This window comes from Eulemur rufifrons, chromosome 7, assembly GCF_041146395.1.
Source record: "Eulemur rufifrons isolate Redbay chromosome 7, OSU_ERuf_1, whole genome shotgun sequence".
Lineage (NCBI taxonomy): Eukaryota > Metazoa > Chordata > Mammalia > Primates > Lemuridae > Eulemur > Eulemur rufifrons.
This window is the reverse complement of record NC_090989.1, coordinates 152720572-152742236: the sequence shown is the minus strand read 5'-3', so window position 1 is coordinate 152742236 and position 21665 is coordinate 152720572. Positions and strand designations below refer to the sequence as shown.

Below are 21665 nucleotides of genomic sequence, written 5' to 3'. Positions count from 1 at the left end.
CCTTCAGAAACGGTCCAGTTACACTTCCATTTAACAAAGGGGGATGGGCGGCTGGACGTGGTGGCTCACATGTGTAATCCTAGCACTTTGGGAGTCTGAGGCAGGAGGATCGCTTGAGGTCGGGAGTTTGAGACCAGCCTGAGCAAGAGCGAGACCCCGTCTCTACTAAAAATAGACACAAAAATTAGCCAGGCAACTAAAAATAGAAAAAATTAGCCGGGTGTGGTGGCTCACGCCTGTAGTCCCAGCTACTCGGGGGGCTGAGGCAGGAGGATCGCTTGAGCCCAGGAGTTTGAGGTTGCTGTGAGCTAGGCTGATGCCACGGCACTCTACCCCGGGTGACAGAGTGAGACTCTGTCTCAAAAAAAAAACAAAAAACAAAAACCCCAAAAAAGAAAACAAAGGGGGATGGGGACTTAGAGATTTGTCTGGACCACACAACTAATAAGTAGGGGAAGTGGGGTTCAAATCCCGGCCTTAGGCTTTGGTGCCTGCACCTGTGGCACTCTGTCACCCTGCCTCACTCTGGCTTAGTGTGTTTGTATTGGTGTTTAGACTTTGCTAAATTGTGTTGTGCAAGATAAAATACTTGTAGCTATGTCCTGTAAGTAATGAATTAGGAGTGCTCTGAGAACCCACCTCTTGGGTTTTTGTTTTTTGTTTTGTTTTTTTCCAAGTTAATTGACATCTCTCTCTCTCTTTCTCTCTCTTGAAGTCATATGTTTCTAGTCCTGGCCTATGTGCTAATCACCTGAATGGCATGTTAAACACAGATCACTGGGCCTCACCCTGGAGTTTCTGATTCATCAGGTCTGGGGTGGGCCCAAGAATTTGCTTCTGTAACAAGTTGCCAGGCCTGGGAACCACACTCTGAGAACCACTAGGCTGTGTCTTTCTTAAATTCCTCTTAAGTTCTGCCACATATCTGAGCTAAAAGTGTTTTCTCTTCTAATCTTTTTTTGTTTTATTTTTTTTTAACTTTCTTTCTTTTCTCCGCCCCCCGCCCCCTTACTGATAGCTGATAGCTGATTTTTTTTTTTTTTTTTTTTTAAAGAGACAGGGTCTTGCTCTGTCACCCAGGCTGGAGTGCAGTGGCATGATCATAGTTCACTGTAACCTCAAACTCCTGGGCTCCAGTGATTCTTCTGCCTCAGCCTCCCAAATAGCTAGGACTACAGCCATACCTGTTTTTTATGTGTGTGTATGTGTGTGTTTTGTTTTGTTTTGTTTTTTTTTTAGAGACAGGTTCTTGCTATGTTGCACAGGCTGGTCTCAAACTCCTGGCCTCAAGCGATCCTCCAGCCTTGGCCTCTCAAAGTGCTAGAATTACGGGCATGAGCCACTTCACCTGGCTATTTTGATTTCTATAGCAGCAGTTGTGGTGGCACTCATGGTCATTATCACTGCTGTTGAAGGGGGTTAAGTTGAAGAGGTAGTTGTTGCTGTTATTCCCTTTTTACAAAGACAGCTCTAGCTACAGGAAAAGGAAAGAATGTTTCTGCTTTGCCATTCATCTTCTGGGGATTGGGTGTAGTGGGCAGAAACCAGGCAGCTTCCTGGGCAGGGAACATAGAATGTGTATAGCAGTTGCTTGGGTGCAGTTGGATCTTATCTTTGAATGAATAATTTGATATCATACAAATGTTTCAAAATACTGTCCCTGGATAGATGATGAGAGGGCCTCTGGTATGAAAAGCTTATGAAATGGCTAAGTTCTCAAGTATGGAGGACACTTCCCTAGCTTGGGGTGAATTAGAATGGGATGGAGGGGTTGGGGGAATAGGTAGATATGATAATGACAATATTTAATTACAAGTACGGTCCAGGTGCAGCTGAGCTGGGCAAATGCTTACCTTATATCTCCCAAGAGCACTTGGCTGAACTTCAGTTCTGAGAAAGGCATGGGTGAGGCTTAGGGTAGATTTGGGCTGGAGGGAAGGAAGGAAGATTAATCTTTATTGACCATCAGTTATGTAGGTCTTCAGGTGCCGTTACATGTGGCATTTCATTCAGTCTCCTAACATCCTTGGAGATCATTATTTCCTAGTTCTTTTAAAGGTGATGAGACTTGCGTGGAGGGCTAGTAAGTGGTTGCTGCAGCTGGCAGGTCCATCAGGCAGATCAAAAGCTATACTTTCTCCACTCTACCATGGTGGTAAGAATTTCTTTGAAGAACACTGGTGCTGATACCTTTCATTGCAAGGTGTTTACTCCTTGAACAAGAGGCCTAAGAAAGAGGGTCCCAGCTGTGTGTGGTGGGCCAGAAACGGCCAGATAGGATCTGCCTAGACAGAGAACAGAGAGCCCTTTTGAGGCAAGTGGCTCTATTCAACAGAAATTGAGGTGAAAACATAAAGGTGGGCTTTATAGCCACTTTCATAAAGGTGGCTATAATATGTGCCAAGCACTGTGCCAGACCATGATACAGAAATGCAGTCCCTTCCCTCAAAAACCTATAGTCTGAGACCTCTGTCATTGGATAGTGTGCATAGCAGATATGACCTGGCCATGGTGCAAAGGGAGATGATGTCAGGGAGGCTTCCTGGGAGGAGAACACCTGAGCTAAGCCCTGCAGGGAGAATAAGTGGCATGTTTCTTGCCTCCTTCACTGTGGGGTACTCATTCATCTTACCATTCCCTCAACAAAAAGATAGGCTAATACCCTGGCATGCCTCTCTGAGCATCTGCTTTCCTCCTTTGGTTTCACTCTCTAATGGCATTGTGGTTTCCTGTAATTTTTGTAGTTGTCCTGTTTTGCTTTGAAGAGAGAAAACCCTTCTGTACAATCATACTCTTTTTTTTTTTTTTTTTTTTTTTGAGACAGTCTCGCTCTGTTGCCCGGGCTAGAGTGCCATGGTGTCAGCCTAGCTCACCTCCTGCCTCAGTGGTCCTCCTGCCTCAGCCTCCCGAGTAGCTGGGACTACAGGTGTGCACCACAACACCCAGCTAGTTTTTCTGTTTTTAATAGAGACGGACGGCGTCTTGCTTTTGCTCATGGTGGTGTCAAACTCACGGGCTCAAGCAGTCCTCCTGCCTTGGCCTCCCAGAGTGTTAGGATTACAGGTGTGAGCCACCGCACCCGATGCCAGGAAGCTTTTCTGTCCAGAGCAACTCCCTCTTCTGCCAGAGCCTCAGGCTGCCACAGAAAACAAAGTATTGATAATAGACAGCTTTTAGTAGTTTCCTTAGATATTCAGGTTCTATTTAATTGCTAACCTTTTATTGTTCCTGGGATGAGAGACTTGTTCAGCTTGAACCCAAAGGACTGCTGCACTTAGTATCCGTGTACAGATCTAACAGCCACCTGAGCTGCAAAAGACCCAGTTCACTAGAGGGGATGGTGGTCAATGACAGCTTAGGAAGGTGCCTGTCTCCATCAAGTGGAGAGAGAATTCTGGGAGTGAGAGAGGGCATATGTAAACGGAGAGTCAGTCTCCCCTTGAACAGCACTGAGGATGTGTGACTTTCTTCTCTCAGCTATTGTTGAGGCTGCAGGTTTACCTGACTAAGAGCCAAGCATGCTACTTCACATGACCTCAGTGATGAGCCTTGCAAGTGAGCTATAGTTAGCTGTTCTTGCTGCCTGGCCCCTGGGCACAGTGACTGCTCTTTCCTCTGGGAAAATCTGATGAAACTTGTAGCAAATTGACACTGTGGCAAGAGGTGTTTAGATTTCCTAAAAGTTAAGCACTGGGACCTGAGATGTGTCCCAGCAGCGGCTCAGCAAGGCAGAAGGTGCTGTTGTTCCAGACCTGCCCTGGTAAGCGGTGGGTGCACCATGGGGTGAAGGATTGTGTTTGGGTGCCATGTTAGCTAGACTACCCTGTGTGTAGGTCAGAAAGTAATGTCAGAGTCATTGGGTTACTTGTGATTCTACAAACTGCTGTTCATAGTGAGAGAACGTGGATTTTAACTTGGAGAAGTTGTTGGAATCGTGATGAAGCCATGCTAAACCTCTTGAAGGATGAGCAACCTGTGGGTGTTTGAGAACAGACTTGGCCCCTTTCCTACTCTTTTTTCTCTGCAGGAAAGCAATACCCTTAGGCTGAGGCTGAACATCTCAGTTGTGGTGGTCTCCACTTCTCAACCTTTTTCCCCTGTCTGCCCACATCTAAAGTTTCTCTATGATCACCGTGGCCCCTTGGGTACATAAACAGAGGTCTTTGAAACAGGTTCCCTCTTTCTGTGCCTATGTGGTTGTTCTATACACGCACACACACACACACACCACACACACATATATAGTGAACAAGAAAGAAATCTGAGTAACTGAAGCCTGTCTGTGCCTGTGCCATTGTGCTGTGAATAGCGAGGCTGAATAGCTGATAATAAAGTCCTAAAGTGCCTTTGACCTCTGTCCTAAAGTCTAGACTCAAGAGAACTCAAGTGACCAGCTCCCTGCAGCTGCTCCATGGCCCTGACTTGTTCAACATTGCAAAGCCAGAGCCTCTTCCCAAGCAGAAGTTACCCATGGCCTCACAGATAGGTCCTGTAAAAGCTCTCAAAGGCCTGTAGGAGGTCAAAGACTCCTTTATTACCCAACACCCTAAGATTCCTTTGTGCCCAACAGAAGGGCAATCAGGATCTCAGAAATATCCTCTTCTAGTCGTTCACTACCCAACCTCTTGTCCTGTATTTTTTACCTGTGGGAAGAGAAGAGAGAAAGCATCTCCCACCCTCCATGTCTCCAAGGAAGAGTCTTGCATGACATCTTCTCTGAGTCATTTCTGTGGTTGCTTCCTCTGGATGTCCTCAGTGACTCCTGAGCTTCCCATCACAGACGACTGGGGTTGAGAATGGGAGGAATGTAGAGTCAAGACCATCTATATAATTTATTGGACCCAGTGCAACATGAAAATGCAGGGCTGCTTATTCAAAAAGCGGGGGGAAAAGTACCATTAAAGGTACTGAAATATACTTTGAAGGGAATAGATGGAAGTCTTATGCCCACTAAAATGCCCACGAGATGTGCTGTGGTGCTGCCAGTCTGGAATGTGGATGGCCACCGCCTCACCTTGCCCCAACACACAGCAGGGTGTGTGCTTCTGACCCTAACAGTCTTTGCTTTTGCACTCAGGCCCCTGCCAGAGGTGGCAGCAGATGGACCACCTTGGCATGGAAGGGAAGGCCAGGTCTTGGAATGCAAAGGGGTAGAGGCACTGATGGTTGAGAACCTGTCCCTGGGAGGAAGGATGATGCATGAACCTATAGTCCAAGCCCTCAGCGCAAACTCCATTGGTCCACAGGACTTCACTTACAAAACCCAAGTTTTAGTTTGGGGTCTCTCAGAGGCAAGGATTTCAGTAATAAGTAGCTTATGTATGAGAGGAAATGAGCACTGGTGTAGGGAGGTGGGGAAGTGAGATACCAGGAAAGGTGCATCATCTAGCAGGTTACCAGCTTGGGCAACTGAGAGTGATCTCACTGGGAACACCGAGCAACAGTGCAGAACATGCCCTCAGCACGACCCACCTAGTGTCGGGGAGCAGGACTGCCCAGGCCAGGTGTCTGCAGACTCTTTCCATAAAGGGCCAGATAGTAAATGTTTTAGGCCTTGCAGGCCACATGGAGTCTTTGTCACATTTTTCTCTGTTTTCTTTTTTTGTTTTATGTAAACTTTAAAAAATGTAAAAACTATTCTTAGCCCACAGACTACACAAAAAGAGGCCGTGGGCTGGATGTGACCCATGGGTGGTTGTCTGCTGACTCCTAATTGATACAATAGCAGTATCAACCACTGATTGAGGGTTGCTGTCAGTTAGTATTAATTCCCATCACTTGTGGCCTGTCTTACTTAGGCAGAGTGGCCTCTAATAGCAATAGAACACTTTCAGGCAAAGAGGTTCAAGTGCTGGCAGTTGGTAGTTGAGCCAGCATGCCCAGAAATAAGATCAGAGGGGATAAGTAGGGCACCAGCGGCCTCTAGGGATGCCTTGGGTGGCCAGATGCAGGGAGCAGGCTGTATAGGCCTGGTAGCAGAAAGGTGTGTGGTACATGGCCGACAGGGACTTAGGGGATACCAGACAGGACAGAGCAGGAGAGGAGGGCTCTGATACTAATGCACCCTGTAAGCCATGCTGAGAAATTTGGACTTCAGTTCCATACCTGGCTAGGACATAAAGAAGTGATTTCAAGGATGGAATCAGGGAGTCATCGACATTAGTATGCTATTCCAGGTGAGAGTTGATGGTTGCTTAGTCTAAGTGTAAGCAATGGAGATGGTGAGACATGATTGATTTTATTTAATAGATACGGGGTTGTTTGTTTGTTTGTTTGTTTTGAGACAGAGTCTCACTCAGGCTAGAGTGCTGTGGCGTCAGCCTAGCTCACAGCAACCTCACACTCTGGGGCTAAAGCGATCCTCCTGCCTCAGTCTCCTGAGTAGCTGGGACTACTGACGTGTGCCACTCTGCCCAGCTAATTTCGTCTGTTTTTAGTAGAGATGGCTAATTTCTTCTGTTTTTAGTAGAGACAGGGTCTTGCTCTTGCTCAGGCTGGTCACCAACTCCTGAACTCAAACGATCCTCCCACCTTGGCCTCCCAGAGTGCTAGGATTACAGGCATGAGCCACCAGGCCCAGCCTAATAGATATGTTTTTAAGGTAGAGCCCTCAGGATTTTCTGAGGACCAGATGTGGAGTCTGAGAGAGAAGAGTCAAGATCGAAGTGCTTGGCCTGAAAAGCTGGATGGGTGGAGCTGAGACAGGAAAGACAAGGGAAGTTGTGTTTCATTTCCTCTGTCCCTGTAAGATAAGGATGCACCAAGATACAATCTGGTTCTTGAAATGAGTTTTGCAGAAACAACATGGCAGGGTGGTAGACATCCCTGGGCAGTTTCTTTCTTAAAATGTCTTTAGCCTTTTTTTTGACCTTGGGAAACTGAGCATTTTTACTTCTGAAAATTGCCTTATACTTTCCTTCCAAGGTTTCCTTTTGGTCTAGAATTTGGTAGCCATACAGAGTGATTATTCCTTTCCTTGCCTTTTGCATTTTTGTAGAATCTTTTTCTTGGCATTTTCCTCTCACCTGTAATTAAAAGGAATACATGGTGGTTAAAATTTTCAAACAAAACAGAAATGTAATATGAGGCAGTGTAGTGTGATGTTAGGAGCATAGACTCTGGGGCCAGTTTGCCTGTGTTCACATACTAGTTTTTTTACTTTGTAGAAGAGCTATAACTTCTGCATACCTCATTGGGTTGTGGTGCAGCTTATGTGAGTAAATAGATGGAAGGCACTTAGATCAGTGGCTGGCACATAGTATGTGCTCAGTAAGAGTTAGAAACCACCATCATTGCTTCACAGAAACAAGCAGGTCTACTGTCAGTGATAAGAGTCATGTTAGGGTTGAGTATGGGTACTTTGGCAACTCATAGGAGGAGGAGTCCCAAAACAGACTTTGAGGAAAGGAAAAAGACTTCCTGGGGCAAATGATACTACAGCTGAGGCCTCGAAGATCGAGTCATCTAGGAGAAGAATGGGCAAACCTGTTACCACAGGTTCAGAGCCTCAGAAGCAAGAGAGGAGGGGACAAACCAGGGAGTTCCGTGTGGTTCCAGGGCAAGGTTGAAGAAGGACTGTGGGCCATTTTAAGCATTTCAAAGCTTGTGGACTTTTTTCTGAGATTTTATCCTAAGAAGGGGTCACTTTAAAGTTTGCTGCCTTTCATTCTCTTCCTACTGGAATGTTCAGACTCCTGGAATTCACAGTTACATTTAATAGTTCAGATCTTGAGAAACAGGTTGTGTTTAATTGGTGTATTTTTGAACAGCTATTTGTGGAAGTTGAATGCAGATACATGAAATGTACTGCCTGGCTTCATCTTGTACAGTAGAGCTCCAGCAGTCTCAGCTCTGGGCCCTGTGACTCCTCTCTGCACCCAAAAGCCAGGGCAGACCCAGGCACTGTGCAGTGCTTTCCCCAGCAGAACTTTAGTTATGTCCAAAAATAGCTTTTGGTCCAAAAACCAAACAGCTGAACCTTGGTTTTTGAAAGCATCAAAAGAGAAGCGACTTGTCTCACTAAGATTAAAAGCTGATTTCTCCTCAGAAACCATAGAGGCCAGAAGGCATTGGGATGAAAATACTTAAGGGGGGAAAAAGCTTCCAACCAACGATTCTGTATTCAGCAAAACTATCCTTCAATACCAAAGGAGAAATTAAGACATTTCCAGGTGAATAAAAGCCAAAAGAATTTGTTACCAGTAGGCCTCCCCTATAAGAAATGCTAAAGGAAATCTGTCAGGCCGAAATGAAAGGCCACTAGACAGTGACTGAAACCATAAGAAAAAATAAGGAACAATGACTGGTAAAGGTAACCGTATGATAGTACTTTTGGTTTGGGTTGGAGCTTCTTTTTCTTTTGTGATTTAAAAGGGAAATGCATTAAACAATAATTATAGACCTATGTTAATGGGCATACAGTATATACAGATGTAGTCTGTGACAGTAACAATATAAAGTGGGAGGGACGAATATATATAGGAGCAGAGTGTTTGTGTATTATTGAAACTGATCTCAGGCTGGTTAATTTTAGTTGTTTTATAATCAAGTTTGCTGACCCTTTGTTCTACTGGCTCTAATTTGCTGTTGATCTGCTCTATAACAACATTATTCAAACTAGGTTGCTGTAAGTTTAAGATGTTAATTATAATCCCCAAGGTAACCACTAGGAAATTAACTTTAAACATATGGAAAAGGAAAGAAGAGAATCAAAATGGCATATTACAGAAAAATCAAATACAAGAGAAAGGCAATAATGGAGGAATTGAGGAACAAAAAAATGTGTAAGACATACCGAAAACAACTAAATGGCATAAATATATCCTTTATCAGTAATTACATTAAATGAAATGGACTAAACTGTTAAAAGGAGATTGGCAGATGAGATTTTAAAAAAGCAAGATCCATCTATATGCTATCTCTAAGACACTTTAAATATACACTATAGTTTAGATATAAGAATACAGATTGAAAGTGAAAGGATAGTAAAAGAAATTTCATGCAGATAGTAACCAAAAGAGAGCTGGAGGGGCTATATTATCAGACAACATAGACTTTAAATCAAAAAAGTTACAAGAGACAGAAGGACATTATATATTGATAAATGTTTCAATACAATAAGAAGGTATAACAGTTATAAACACATACACCTAATAACAAAAATCCAAAATATATGAAGCAAAAATTTACAGAATCGAAGTGAGACATAGATAATTCTGCAGTAAAAGTTGGAGACTTCAATACTCCACTTTTAGTAATGGATAAAACAGCCAGAGGAAATCAGTAAGGAAACAGAGAACTTGAACACCATGAACAGGTTAGATGTAATAAACATGTACAGAACACTCTACCCAACAGTAGCAGAATACACGTTCTTCTGAAGTGCACATGGAACATTCTCCAGGATAGACCATGTGTTGGGCCACAAACAAGTCTTCATAAATTTTGAAAGATTAAAATCATACAAAGTATCTTTTCTAATCACAGTGGAATGAAACTAAAAATCAGTAGCAGAAGGAAAATTGGAAAATTGACCAATATTTGGAAATTAAACAATATACTCTAAAACAATGGGTCAAAGAAGAAATCAGAAGGGAAATTAGAAAATACCTTGAGACGATGAAAACAAAAACACAATATACTAAAACTTAGGGGATACAGTGAAAACAGCACAAGAGGGAGTTGACAGCTGTAAACACATACATGGAAAAAGGACTCAGGCCTCACATCTAGAACATATAAAGAAGATCTCAAAAAGGAAAAGACAGTGAATTCAATTAAAAATCGCCGAAAGGGGGAGGCAGTGACTGGACTTCCTTCGTGGGCTGTGGTGTATTGCTGGGGGTGCGGAGGGGACTTGCAGACTCTGGTTCTCCCCAAACTGGCAGGGAAAAACGAGCTGAGAGGGAACAGTGTTTTGAAAACCTGTTTCTGGGAACAAAGCACCAAATCTCAGGAGAGGGAGGTGTGGCTTTGAGGTGACCTGGTTGGCGGCCTAAGGGACCCTGTGCTCAGGGAGACAAGTGGCAGACAGGCCTTGATGCGCAGAGGTGGCTCAGGAAGGGGATGACCCCTGGGGCTAAGGTGACCACCAGATAGATAACTGGATGACCCAGGCCTTAGGTGGCTGGTGATCAGACAGGCACAAATTGGGAGTGTGAAGATTGGATTGGCAGGAAGTGGCCTGGGAAGTCTATCACCTGGGGCATCATGGACTTTGAATTGCTGTAAGTAAAGTCCAGTCTTTTCTTGCTTGGGATTCTGCCTGCCTGTCTGAGTCAGTCTCCTGCCGTTCCCTCTTGCTTATCCCCCTCCAGTGTGCTCTTCTAACCACCGGCCGCCCCAACTAGAATGTCAATTTTAGGGGAGCAGTGATCTTGTCTGTCTTGTTCACTTCTGGGCCTTGCACAATGTTTGGCCTGGAGTTGATGTTTAAATAGTTGTTGAATGAAGGACTACTGAGAAAAACCACCAGGCTACTGGTGGCCAGTTATTGGTAGCACCACCCCCTGAAATGGACAGATAAGAAAGCAGGTCCAAAAAGGGAGAAGGAGGTGGGAGAAGCAAACCCTACTTAGCTCCTTCTGCCAGTGGAATTTCATCTTGGCTGTTTGTCCTCCTCAGATTGATCATATTCGAGATTCTAGGGTGATAGCTAAAGGGGAGATGTCAAGGTGTAGTGCCTTTTGTGACTCAGCATAAGCAGGTTTTCATCTTTCCCAAAGATACTTTTATGTTGTAGTCTCAGGTACAATTTGGTTTTTTTTCTTTTTTTTTTTTCGTTCTGCCACCCAGGCTGGAATGCAGTGGCACAACTGTAGCCCACTGTAACCTCCAGCTCCTGGGCTCAAGTATTCCTCCCACCTCAGTCTCTCTAGTAGCTGAGATTACCGGCGCATAACACCATGCCCAGCTTCATGGTCTTTTTAAATGGAGCAATTGCTCAGGCATCTGAGTTGGAATCCTTTTGGATTTTTATAGTTTCCTCCCAGTTTTTTAATCGTTGTCTTATACCTAACTTGACAAGAAGTTTTTTATGTTTCATTTTCAGCATCTTGCCTTTATTGAGTCTCTGAAAACATTTAACCAGTTTATTTATTGGGCTGTCTTATAAGCTTTATATGACTAAAATACATTTGAAAAATTCTTATCTAGATGACTTCTGACTTTCAGGTCTGAAATTTTATGATTCTAATATTTTGTACATTTGTACAGTCTTCCTGGCAGAGAGAATTTAGTTGCAACTGCAGTGGTTCTTATGTCACTGCTATCTCAGAGAAGACTCTGCTCCTCATAGTGTCCTAACTCTTCTCTCCTTTTTGTTCATCCCAGCTACCCACTGCTGAAGCTCCCCTTGCCAGGGACAGGCCCCGTGGAATTCACGACTCCTGTGAAGGATTACTCGCCCCCACCTGCGGACTCTGACCGCAAACATGGAGAGCCTAATGAGCAGCCGGAGTGGGTAGGTGCTCAGCATGTTCCTGAGAAGAGCACAGGGTCAGGTGGACATTGCTGAAGCAGGGTTTTGGGATCGAGGGGGAGGGTGGTTAGCTTCTGATTTGTGAATTCATGTACTTGAACAGCTTTACAAAGGCACCAGAAATATTTAGTTATGCATTTAATGAATAACCTTTACTGAAAGGAAACACTAAATGATGCAATAACAGTGTGGCTTTTCTGGAAAAACTGGGATCTGCAGTTGTCCTAGCTGTGGCCAGCTGGGCCTGGATTCATACCCTGGGCTGCTCACATACCATGTGCAGGTGCAGGGCAGTGTCCTGGCAGACAGGCCATCTCCTCCTTGTCCCTGGGCAGTCAGGAGGACACCTGAGCATCCCTAGAGTGTGCTAGCATCAGAGTCCCAACACTGTCTAGTGTTTGCAGTGTGCACCTAATTTTCTCAGATCCCCTAGGTCCTATTTTATCCTCATAATCCAGTCAGGTAAAAAGTGCAGGGTTTTGATTTTTTTTTTTTTTACAGATAAGGAAGCTAGGGCCCAGAGTGACTACGTGGCTCAGGTACTCAGTTTATAAGGAGTCAACACAGGATTGGAACTCTAGGTCTCCTGACCATAGCCCACTGCTTCTGGACCATACTGTTCCTGGTTGACTGTCTCTCTCGGGGAGCACTGATATAAATGAGAAAAAACAGTCTCCAGTTGAGCGGCTCAAGCATGGGACTTAACTCACTGTAATTCTGCCCTCATGATTTGGAACTCATACAAACTCGTTAGCTCCTCTCACCTTTTACCTGCCAGGTAATGGACAAAGTGCCCTTCCTTCATGTATTGTGCTTTGGCCCCTGGGTTGGTGCTGGACTTGCAGAGTCTGTTGTTGAGTAGGAAAACCAAAGCCCAGGGAACAGAGCTCATCTCCTACTTTCTATCTGACAGCGATAACACATTCCTTCCCATTTCCTTTTTGGCTAATGTAGCAGCCAGATAACTTGTTATGAAATTGACTCTGCTGTTGCTGAAATAGAGACTGGAAAGATAGGTATGTGTTACAACTACACGTGGTGTCAATGGGAAGTGCACAAATCTGGCATCTTGGGCCTGTGCCTATGAAGGTCAGAGGGCACATAGTCTGATGCTGGCAGAAACCAGTTCTGTAGCTTCACGTCCCAGCTTGGCCGTTGGCTCACTCTGGGACCTTCGTGGTTAAACCTTTTACCTCCATTAACCTCCTAAAGCAGTCTACCATGGAAGGGAACTGATGGTTCCCAGATCCCAGCAAGGTAGCCTGTATTTGTGGATGTTTCTTGACTATTAGAGTTCAGTGGGCCTGGTGGTGTGGAATAGATGTTTAATGATAAGGCTGTAAGGGGGTTGGTTGGTTTGTGAGCTCTTTGAACTTCCTTAGTGCTCTTCGTTGGCTTGCGATGATATTAGGTGGGTGTGCAGAATAACTTGAGGGCTCAGGAATCAGAGTATTGTCCATTTTATCTCTTTCTGATTGGAGCCCCCATCCCCTGGAGGATTGGGAAGGAGACTCAGGCCTCGGGGCAGTCACCTGGTATCTTGCAGCTCAGTGGTCAGTTATCTCACCTCCACTGACTGTCCATGATAAAAATACAGGCCAGCAATACCGGGAGTGGTGAGGACTGTTTTAGTTTTGAGGAACAGAAAACTCAACCCAAACTGACTTAGTGAAAAGAGAATTTTTTGGCACATGTGACTCATAGCCTGGGGTAGGGCTGACTTCAGCATAACATGGTTTGGGCCTCAAAAGGAGTGCATTTCTTAGCTTTGTCCTGTCTGGGTCAGCTCCACTCTTGGTCTTCCTGAGAGCGGCTCTGGCAGCTTCAGCTCCATGTTTTTGCAACATCCAATCCAGTGGAGGCTGAGAGGGATCCCAGCTGGCTCTGAGTGGGTTTATTTGCCTATCCGCATCCCATGCCCTGTGGCCAGTGGTAGGTCCTTCATTGTTGACTTCCCCTAGTTGTCATCACCTGGCTGAGATGAGAGAGGATGGTTTCCTAAGGAAAATTAGGAGGCTCAGGCACTGGGCAGCACACTGCAGGCACTTACTCTCCACACCACGGAACCAGAACTTCATTGCTTCACTCATTCTTCTGTTGAACACTCGTGTATTGCATGTCATGTCTCTGGTGTGCCCAGCAGGATGATGTGGGGGACAGAGAGAGTCTCACTGTCCTTGAGGAGATCTCACTCTGGTTGGGAAGGGAAGACAAAAATTTTTAAAGTTTAGAATAAGTATATGTCAAAGAGACATAGAGACAAATTGAAAGAGCTCCCAATGGTCATAGCTAGAGCAATTTTTACAATAAAATAAACCAGTATTGAATTATAATGCAAAGTATAAAATAAATGCCCATGAGTCCATCCTGAGTCTATAAGATTGAATAAATGGCAACAATAGACAAATATCCTGGGCAAAAAAATTCTAAATAATATATGTAGCTACTTCTCGCTCAGGGAGGTGAAACATAACTCCCCACTGTTTTATTTTTATTTTCATTTATTTACATATTTTTTAAGAGATAGGGTCTCTCTGTGTTCCCCAGGCTAGAGTGCAGTGGCACAAGCTCACTGCAGCCTCGAACTCCCGGGCTCAAGAAATCCCTCTTCCTCAGCCTCCCGGGTAGCTGGGACTACAGGTGTACATCACCACACCCAGCTAATTTTTCTATTTTTGGTATAGAGGGGGTCTCGCTCTTGCTCAGGCTGGTCTCGAACTCCTGTTCTCAAGCTGTCTTTTGCCTCAGCCTCCCAAAGTGCGGGGATTACAGATGTAAACCATCGCCTCTGGCCTCCCCACTCCTTAAGTTTGGACTGCGCATTGTGACTTCCTTCTAGAGAGAACCATATGGAGCGGGGAAAAGGTAACTTTACAGTAGAGAAACCTGACAAACGCTTCCTCAGTAAAGTGATCAGGGTTAATATCAACAGTGATAAATCATGTTGATAGCATATACTCTTGACATGTGAAGAGGAGGATACTTTACCTCTGTGATCTTCCTCCCCCAAACCCATAGCCCCAGTGTAATCATGAATAAAACATCAGACTAATTCCAGTGGAGGGACACTCTACAAAATACCTGACCAGGACTCCTTAAAACTATCAAGATCAGCAAAAACAAGGAAAAGCTGAGAAACTGTCACAAGCTAAGAGAAGCCTCAGGAGACACAGCAGCTAAATGTAATGTGGCATCCTGGGTAGGATGCTGGAAAAAAAAAGGACTTCAGTCAAAAACTAAGGAAACCTGATACACTTTGGACTTTGGTTTTGTTTTGTTTTGTTTTGTTTTTTTTTGAGACAGAGTCTCGTTCTGTTGCCCAGGTTAGAGTGCCGTGGCGTCAGCCTAGCTCACAGCAACCTCAAACTCCTGAGCTCAAGCGATCCTACTGTCTCAGCCTCCCGAGTAGCTGGGACTACAGACATGCGCCACCATGCCCGGCTAATTTTTTCTATATATATTTTTAGCTGTCTATATAATTTCTTTCTATTTTTAGTAGAGATGGGGTCTTGCTCTTGCTCAGGCTGGTCTCGAACTCCTGAGCTCACACGATTGCCCATCTCGGCCTCCCAGAGTGCTAGGATTACAGGCGTGAGCCACCGCGCCCGGCCTGGACTTTGGTTTTTGAAAAGAAGACTACAGAGATGAAATGTCATTGTTTTCATATCCCTTGACCTAAATTATTATTTTTTCAATTTCCATACAATAAGATTTAGTCTTTGTGCTGTAGAGTTCTTGGTATTGTCAGTTCTTTGCTTTTTAAAAAGCCATTCTAATAGATACATCGAGAGATCTCATTGTGATTTTAATTTTCATTTCCCAGATGACTAGGGACCTCACTGTATTTGCCTAACTTCCTTTGTGTAGTGTGTTCAAATGTTGCGCCTATTTTGTATTGTGTTGTTTTGGTTTCTTTTCATTGAATTGTGGATCTTTCTACGTGCTGGAGCTGGCTTTCTTTTTATGTAGCCCTCCTTCTCCCCTTTTGCTGAGGTGCTTCTCTACAATGGGATGATGGCTGTACCCTGCAGGTGCACATTTGTGTGTCCTCCAGAAAGGATTCTAATCCATCCCGCCAGATCTTCGTGTTAGAGTTAGGTCCAGCCTGTGTTGGAGTCACTGTGATCAGTGGCTTTGTGGCCACTTTTGAAGAAGGGCAATTATCTCTGGATAGAGGGATGTTTTTAGCAGAGGAAGTAAAGAGCAAAGCAGAAACAGCAGAGACTTTTCATTTCCCAGCTGTGTGACCTTGGGCAAGTTACTTAACACCTTTGTGCCTTACTTTCTGCATTCATAAAATAGGGATAATAACTGTACCTATTAATACATCATATGTTGTCATCCTATCATTAAGTGAAAGAATGCAAGGGTTTAGCACAGTGCCTGGCCTATTGTTTGCATCCAACAAATGTTCATGGCTATCACCATTGTCATCGTTGTCATTGATCAAGTCTGGCTGGCCAAGCAGAGAGGAGGAGGAGGAGGAGGAGGAAGTTTCAGGTGCTTCAACTGCCTTGTAGTGTGCACTATCTTAGGCTTTACCCTCAGTTCAGTGTCACTTTCTCCAGGACGCCTTCCCCAGCTCTCTTGCAGCTGTATGTCCTGCTTCTCCTCTGTGCTCTATCTTGCAACCCTGTTGGAGTCCTGTTTCATTCAAATTTATATACTCCAATGTTTTATACATAATAGAAATTCAAGAAAGGTTTCTTATTGAATAAAGAAATAGCTTGACTCATTTAGAAAACAGTGACTCTGCTGTTTTTCTTGGAGGCAGATGATAGCATAGGTGGGACCAAGTTGAATCCTAGGCTGTGGAGTTTAAACTTCAATTCTGTGGGCAGTTGGAAGCCATTCCCTTAGAGCAATGACACAATGAAAATGGTGTGCTAAAAAGATCAATCTTACTGAACTTGGAGAAGCCTGGAGACTGAGATGACTATGCCTGGGATGCCAACTCTAGTTTTTGTAGTTTTAAGGGATAATGGAAAAGTTATAACTAATATATTTTCAGCTAGACACTTTGCTAAATGGTTCACATGCATTGTTTTGTTTGGTCCTCACAGTGATCTGGTGAGGTCTGAAATTTTATTCCCTTTTCCCTCAGTAAGTAAGGGACTAAGGCTTGGGGAGCATAGAGACCCTTGCCAAGGCATATAGCCAGGGAGTGGTGGAGCTAGAACGTGGATCCAGGTGAGTCTCCGGAGTCTGCTCTTCTCACCACACACCCTTGCCCACCAGGGCTGGAGGATGAGGATCAGGAGCCTTTTTCTCCGGAAGAGCTGAGTGACAGGAGTCCTCTATATCATGTTCTGAAGGGAACATGGGTGGGTTCCCTGGGTGGGTCAGGGTAAAGATAAAATACCTGGAGCTCTAGGTTGCTATATCTAAATATAAAGGAAAGATTATATTTTTTAAAAGCCTGAGGTCTCCAGCACTGGCCTGGCTCCCGTAGACCAGCTTATTATGGAAACCTGAACTTCACACCCTGCTGGGCAAGTCCACAGAGGTGGCTGGGCTTGTTCCACGCTGAGATTCCAAGGCCAGCATTGCAGTGTTTGTGGTGGCAGCCTGAGACTGGCCAGAGAGTTTCTAAGAAGCTCTGGGCAGGGACCTCATATTATGAACAGCGGGGGCCAGAGACTCCGGAAGTACCCAGGACCTCAGCTCTTCTCCCTCGCTGCTTATGCTGGGTCTTTCCTTCTGTGTCTTGTTCTCACATTGTTCAAAACTACCCAGGAAGGTTGGCTGTAGAGGAAAAAATGGGCTTGGGAATCACGTAGCCCTGGGTTTTAATCTTGGCTCTGCTGCCTATCAGCTGTGTGACCTTGGACACATCACTTTATCTCTCTGACCCTTGGTTTTCTTATCTGGTCCTTCAGCTCAGGGTCTCTCGCTGTAATAGAGCTGTCAGCCAAGGCTTCAGTGATCTCAAAGGTCAACTGGGGGAGGATCTGCTTCCAAGCTCACTCAATGGCTGGCTGCCAACAGGTTCCTTGCAGGCTGTTGGACCAAGGGCCTCAGTTCCTTGTGGGGTATTGGCTGAAAGTCCCCTCAATTCCTTGCCACATAGGCCTTTACAGAGCAACTCACAATGTGATGGCCGGTTTCATCAGCGTGCTGACTCCAAAAGAAGGGAGCCAGTGGGGAGAAGGAGTCAGTCTCTTATAATCCAATCTCAAAGGTAACATTGCTTTGGCTGTATTCTGTTTGTCAAAGGCAGTTCCCTAGGTCCAGCCCACTGTTAAAGAGATGGGATTACACAAGGCATGGGCACCAGGAGGTGCAGATTACTGGGTACCCTGTTAGAAGGCTGCCTACCACAGCTTCCATCTAGTTGGGAGTCCTTCTTTGCCCAGAGCCATCTAAACTCCACTGGCCCTTATTCTTCCTCCATCCCTCACTAGAATGCCACCTTTCCATGTTGGTTTCTCACTTGAATGTTTGTTGTTTTTTGGTTTTTTTTTGTTTTTTGGTTTTTTTTTGTTTTTTGAGACAGAGTCTCACTCTGTTGCCTGGGCTAGAGTGCCATGGCGTCAGCCTAGCTCACAGCAACCTCAAACTCCTGGGCTCAGGTGATCCTCCTGCCTCAGCCTCCCGAGTAGCTGGGACTATAGGCACGTGCCACCATGCCTGGCTAATTTTTTCTGTATATATATTTTTAGTTGTCCTGCTAATTTCTTTCTATTTTTTTAGTAGAGACGGGGTCTCGCTCTTGCTCAGGCTGGTCTCGAACTCCTGAGCTCAAACGAGCCACCCGCCTTGGCTTCCCAGAGTGCTAGGATTATAGGCGTGAGCCACCACGCCCGGCCTCACTTGAATGTTAAGTGGAGATTGTGGTAGAGCCCAGCACAGTGAGTAGTGGGCCCCGCCCACATCTTCCCTACCAGTTTAGTGCTCCTCCCCCCCCAGGCCTGTGTGGGTGTGAGGGTCAAGCCTGTGGCAGCTGGCTCCATCCGGGTGCCTCTGTACCCACGGGCAGATTCTAGTGGGCTAAGTGTGGTGCAGAAGACAAAGTGGATGATACCTTCTGTCCTCAGAGCCTTCACTAAGATTCAGTGTCATAAACTCAAACTTCACAAAGGCCAAGTGGTTGTTTCAGGTTGTTCCTTTGTGCCAGGGGCCCAGGAAGTGTTAACTTGCTGTGCCTGGTCAGCATCTTGGCCCTGGCCAGTGCGATAACCTGGAGTATGGCGTCGTTGAATGACCTAATGGCCTTCCCTTCGTCCACACACATTCCTTTTGGAGTTCCCAGCTGCAGCTCGGGCATGGCAACAACCCCCTCATCCCTCAGCCAGGCCCGGCCCCATCCAGCCTGTACCTCACAGAGAGCATCGCCCCCGTGGGCAGGCTTTCCTCGTCTCCACTTGACGTTGTAACTCCAGAGTAGTCTCTCCAGCGCGCTGCTTTCATTGGCTTGCCCCTCCACCTTAGAGACACCCAGGCTTTGCTTTGTCAACTGGTTATAATCCAGATGCTCAGTCTGGCTTTATCCTAGCCCATCTCTCATCTTCCCTGTGACTCCATTATTACCTGACAGGACTCTTTTATGCTTCCCGGCTGCCTGTGCTCTCAGCATCCATTGCTCCTCAGATGCCCTCCCTGGCCCTCTCCCACCAATCCTTCCGTAGCCTCATGGCTCCTCTAAGTTCCTCCCGGAGCTGTAACCCTGCCCCGGCTGACCCAGCATGGTGTCAGGGGTGCAACACACTGATCACTGGGAGTTGCACATAGGCACACTCTCGTCACTTATGTGCCCATTGTAAGCTCTTTAAGCGTCGATGGCAGGTTCTACTGAGAAAAGTATGTGATGTTCAGTGAGAAGACCTGGGTTTAAGTCCCTGTGCCACCCGCCTAGAGCATGAAACCCTAGGCAAACACGATGCCTGCGCCTCTCCTTGCTTCCCATAGGGCTGTTGGGGTCAAAGTGATGTGCCCGACTGTTTATTGCTAATATTTCTGTTAATCTCTGCAGACACTGTTCAGTATACCTGTGTGTATACGTCTTCTTCATGCCGCAGGGTGAATGTTGTTGCCCCTTTTTCACAGTGAGGAAATTGAAATCCAGAGAACTCAAAAGTATTTCTAAGCCATACATTTGGAGAGCTGGGATTTACAACTGGGTCTTTTGATCTTTGAAAACCACTGCCCTGTTGCAAGTGGCAAAACTTGGATCAGTAAGACAGGGTACATCCTCTTGGGAGCTTATGGTCTGTACTCAGTGTACAGGCATGTTACATAAAGGGCTAGATAGTAAATATTTTAGGTTTTGCGGGCCAAACCATCTCTGTCGCAACCACTAAACTCTGCTGTGGTAGCGTGAAAGCAGCCATAGACAGTAGTAATGGAATGGGCATGACTGTGCTCCAGTAAACCTTGATTTAGAAAAGCGGGTGCCGGGCTATGATTTGGCCTGTGGGTCGTAGGTTGCCCGCACCTGGTCCCACAGTGCTTTTGCTAGTAGATTCCCTGTGTTGAATCGGACCCACGTCTCTTCCTTTTGTGCTGAACTGACCTTTCTGCTCCCTCCCCCATTTCTTCTGCAGTATGTGGGTGCGCCAGTGGCTTATATCCAACAGATATTTGTGAAGTCCTCTGTGTTTCCCTGGCACAAGAACCTTCTGGCAGTAGATGTGTTCCGCTCACCTCTGTCCCGGGCATTCCAGCTGGTGGAAGAGATCCGGAACCACGTGCTGAGAGACAGGTACCCCTCTCAGACTCCAGCCTCTGTGAATCCCGTTCTGTACTAAAGGGAGAGTTCCTGTCCTCAGGGTAACTCCAGTGAGCCTGCCAGCTCTGCAGAAATAGAACAAGCAAAAAGAATGGAGAGTGAGCCAGCCTTGAGTTTCTCAGCACCCTTGTGGGTCCACTGTGGCTGCATTTCTCCCTGGACCTATGCAGGTGGCACAAACAGAGCCCTGGGCTTCGTTCTTATATCTCAGAGTAAGTGTCCACTGGGCTGACTCTGTGACGTGCTCACTGAGAGCTGACTGACTCGTGATCCACATGGCTTCCTGCCTGTGGGTTTTGAGATGTGAATGTAATGGTGGCGGCTCTGCTGACAAGAAGCAAGCTCTACCTGGGGATACCTTCTGAAGCCCCAGCTAGGTGGTGCTCCCCAGCCCATCCGTAGGTCTCTGGATTATGCTTGCTTCACAGGCTGCATCACTGCCAGGTTTCGGTTAGCTAATGGTATTGACAAACATTTGGTGAACTAAATGAAGCCCCTAATTTTCACCCCGTTCCTACTCACCCACTGAATTGGCCAAGGTGTTTTAGTGGGTAGGGCTATGCATGCTTCCATGATGCCCACGCTTGCCTCGCCTCGGAGACGATGGACTTTCGGGCTCCACATGCACTTTGAAGGTCAGACAGCCGCATGATTAGGTTATTGACCTGGAAGTGCTTTACTCACTGCCCTAATCATCAGGCTCTTTGGAGAGACCAGCGAGCAGATATGGAGGATTGAAGTACCCGATGACAGAGGGTTACCCGTAAGTGCAGTGGGTCTACCCTGTGGAGGCAGACACAACAGGTGCCTTGTCCTGTCTCCTACACAGCTCTGGGACCAGGAGCCTGGAGGAGGTGTGCCTGCAGGTAACTGACCTGCTGCCAGGCCTCAGAAAGCTCCGGAACCTACTCCCAGAACATGGATGCCTGCTGCTGTCCCCCGGGAACTTCTGGCAGAATGACCGGGAACGCTTCCATGCTGATCCTGACATCATCAGGACCATCCACCAGCATGAGCCTAAAACCCTGCAGACTTCAGCCACGCTCAAAGGTAGCCTGAGCTCAGCTTCCCTGAGGACCTGTAAGGGTGCCTATTGGTCACTCACCATCTCTTCTTTGATGGATGCTCGGGCAGATCAGGGTTCACCCCTTGTTTCCAAGGGTGAAGGTGGAGAAGAGGTCCTTGGTGGCTCTGCAGTGGCTGTCGTTTCTTTGTCAGTACCTGCTGGTTTCTACCCTCAGACCTGCTGTTTGGTGTTCCTGGGAAGTACAGCGGGGTGAGCCTCTACACCAGGAAGAGGATGGTCTCATACACCATTACCCTGGTCTTCCAGCGCTACCATGCCAAGTAAGGCTTACAGTGCCCTGGGCTCCTGACTGGTCTGTGTGGTGACATGAGGCTTTGAGTGGTACCTGTTCTCAATGCCCCCTGGGAACTTACACTCCAGGCTTCCTGTTG

At 46.1% G+C, this 21665-nt stretch overlaps 1 protein-coding gene across 6 annotated transcripts in view; it reads left to right on the top strand.

Moving 5' to 3' along the window:
* Positions 1 to 21665, top strand: part of SCAP (SREBF chaperone) — a 64105-nt gene that overhangs the window by 29831 nt on the left and 12609 nt on the right. For 4 of the 6 annotated variants that reach the window (XM_069475617.1, XM_069475619.1, XM_069475616.1 and 1 more), the window contains 4 exons: positions 11332 to 11461; positions 20023 to 20180; positions 21037 to 21257; positions 21449 to 21554. In XM_069475617.1, coding sequence (XP_069331718.1) covers positions 11332 to 11461; positions 20023 to 20180; positions 21037 to 21257; positions 21449 to 21554 — 615 coding nt within the window. Of the gene's footprint in view, positions 1 to 10007; positions 10227 to 11331; positions 11462 to 20022; positions 20181 to 21036; positions 21258 to 21448; positions 21555 to 21665 lie in introns of those variants that run through there. The other 2 variants (XM_069475620.1, XM_069475621.1) reach the window with 2 other exon arrangements.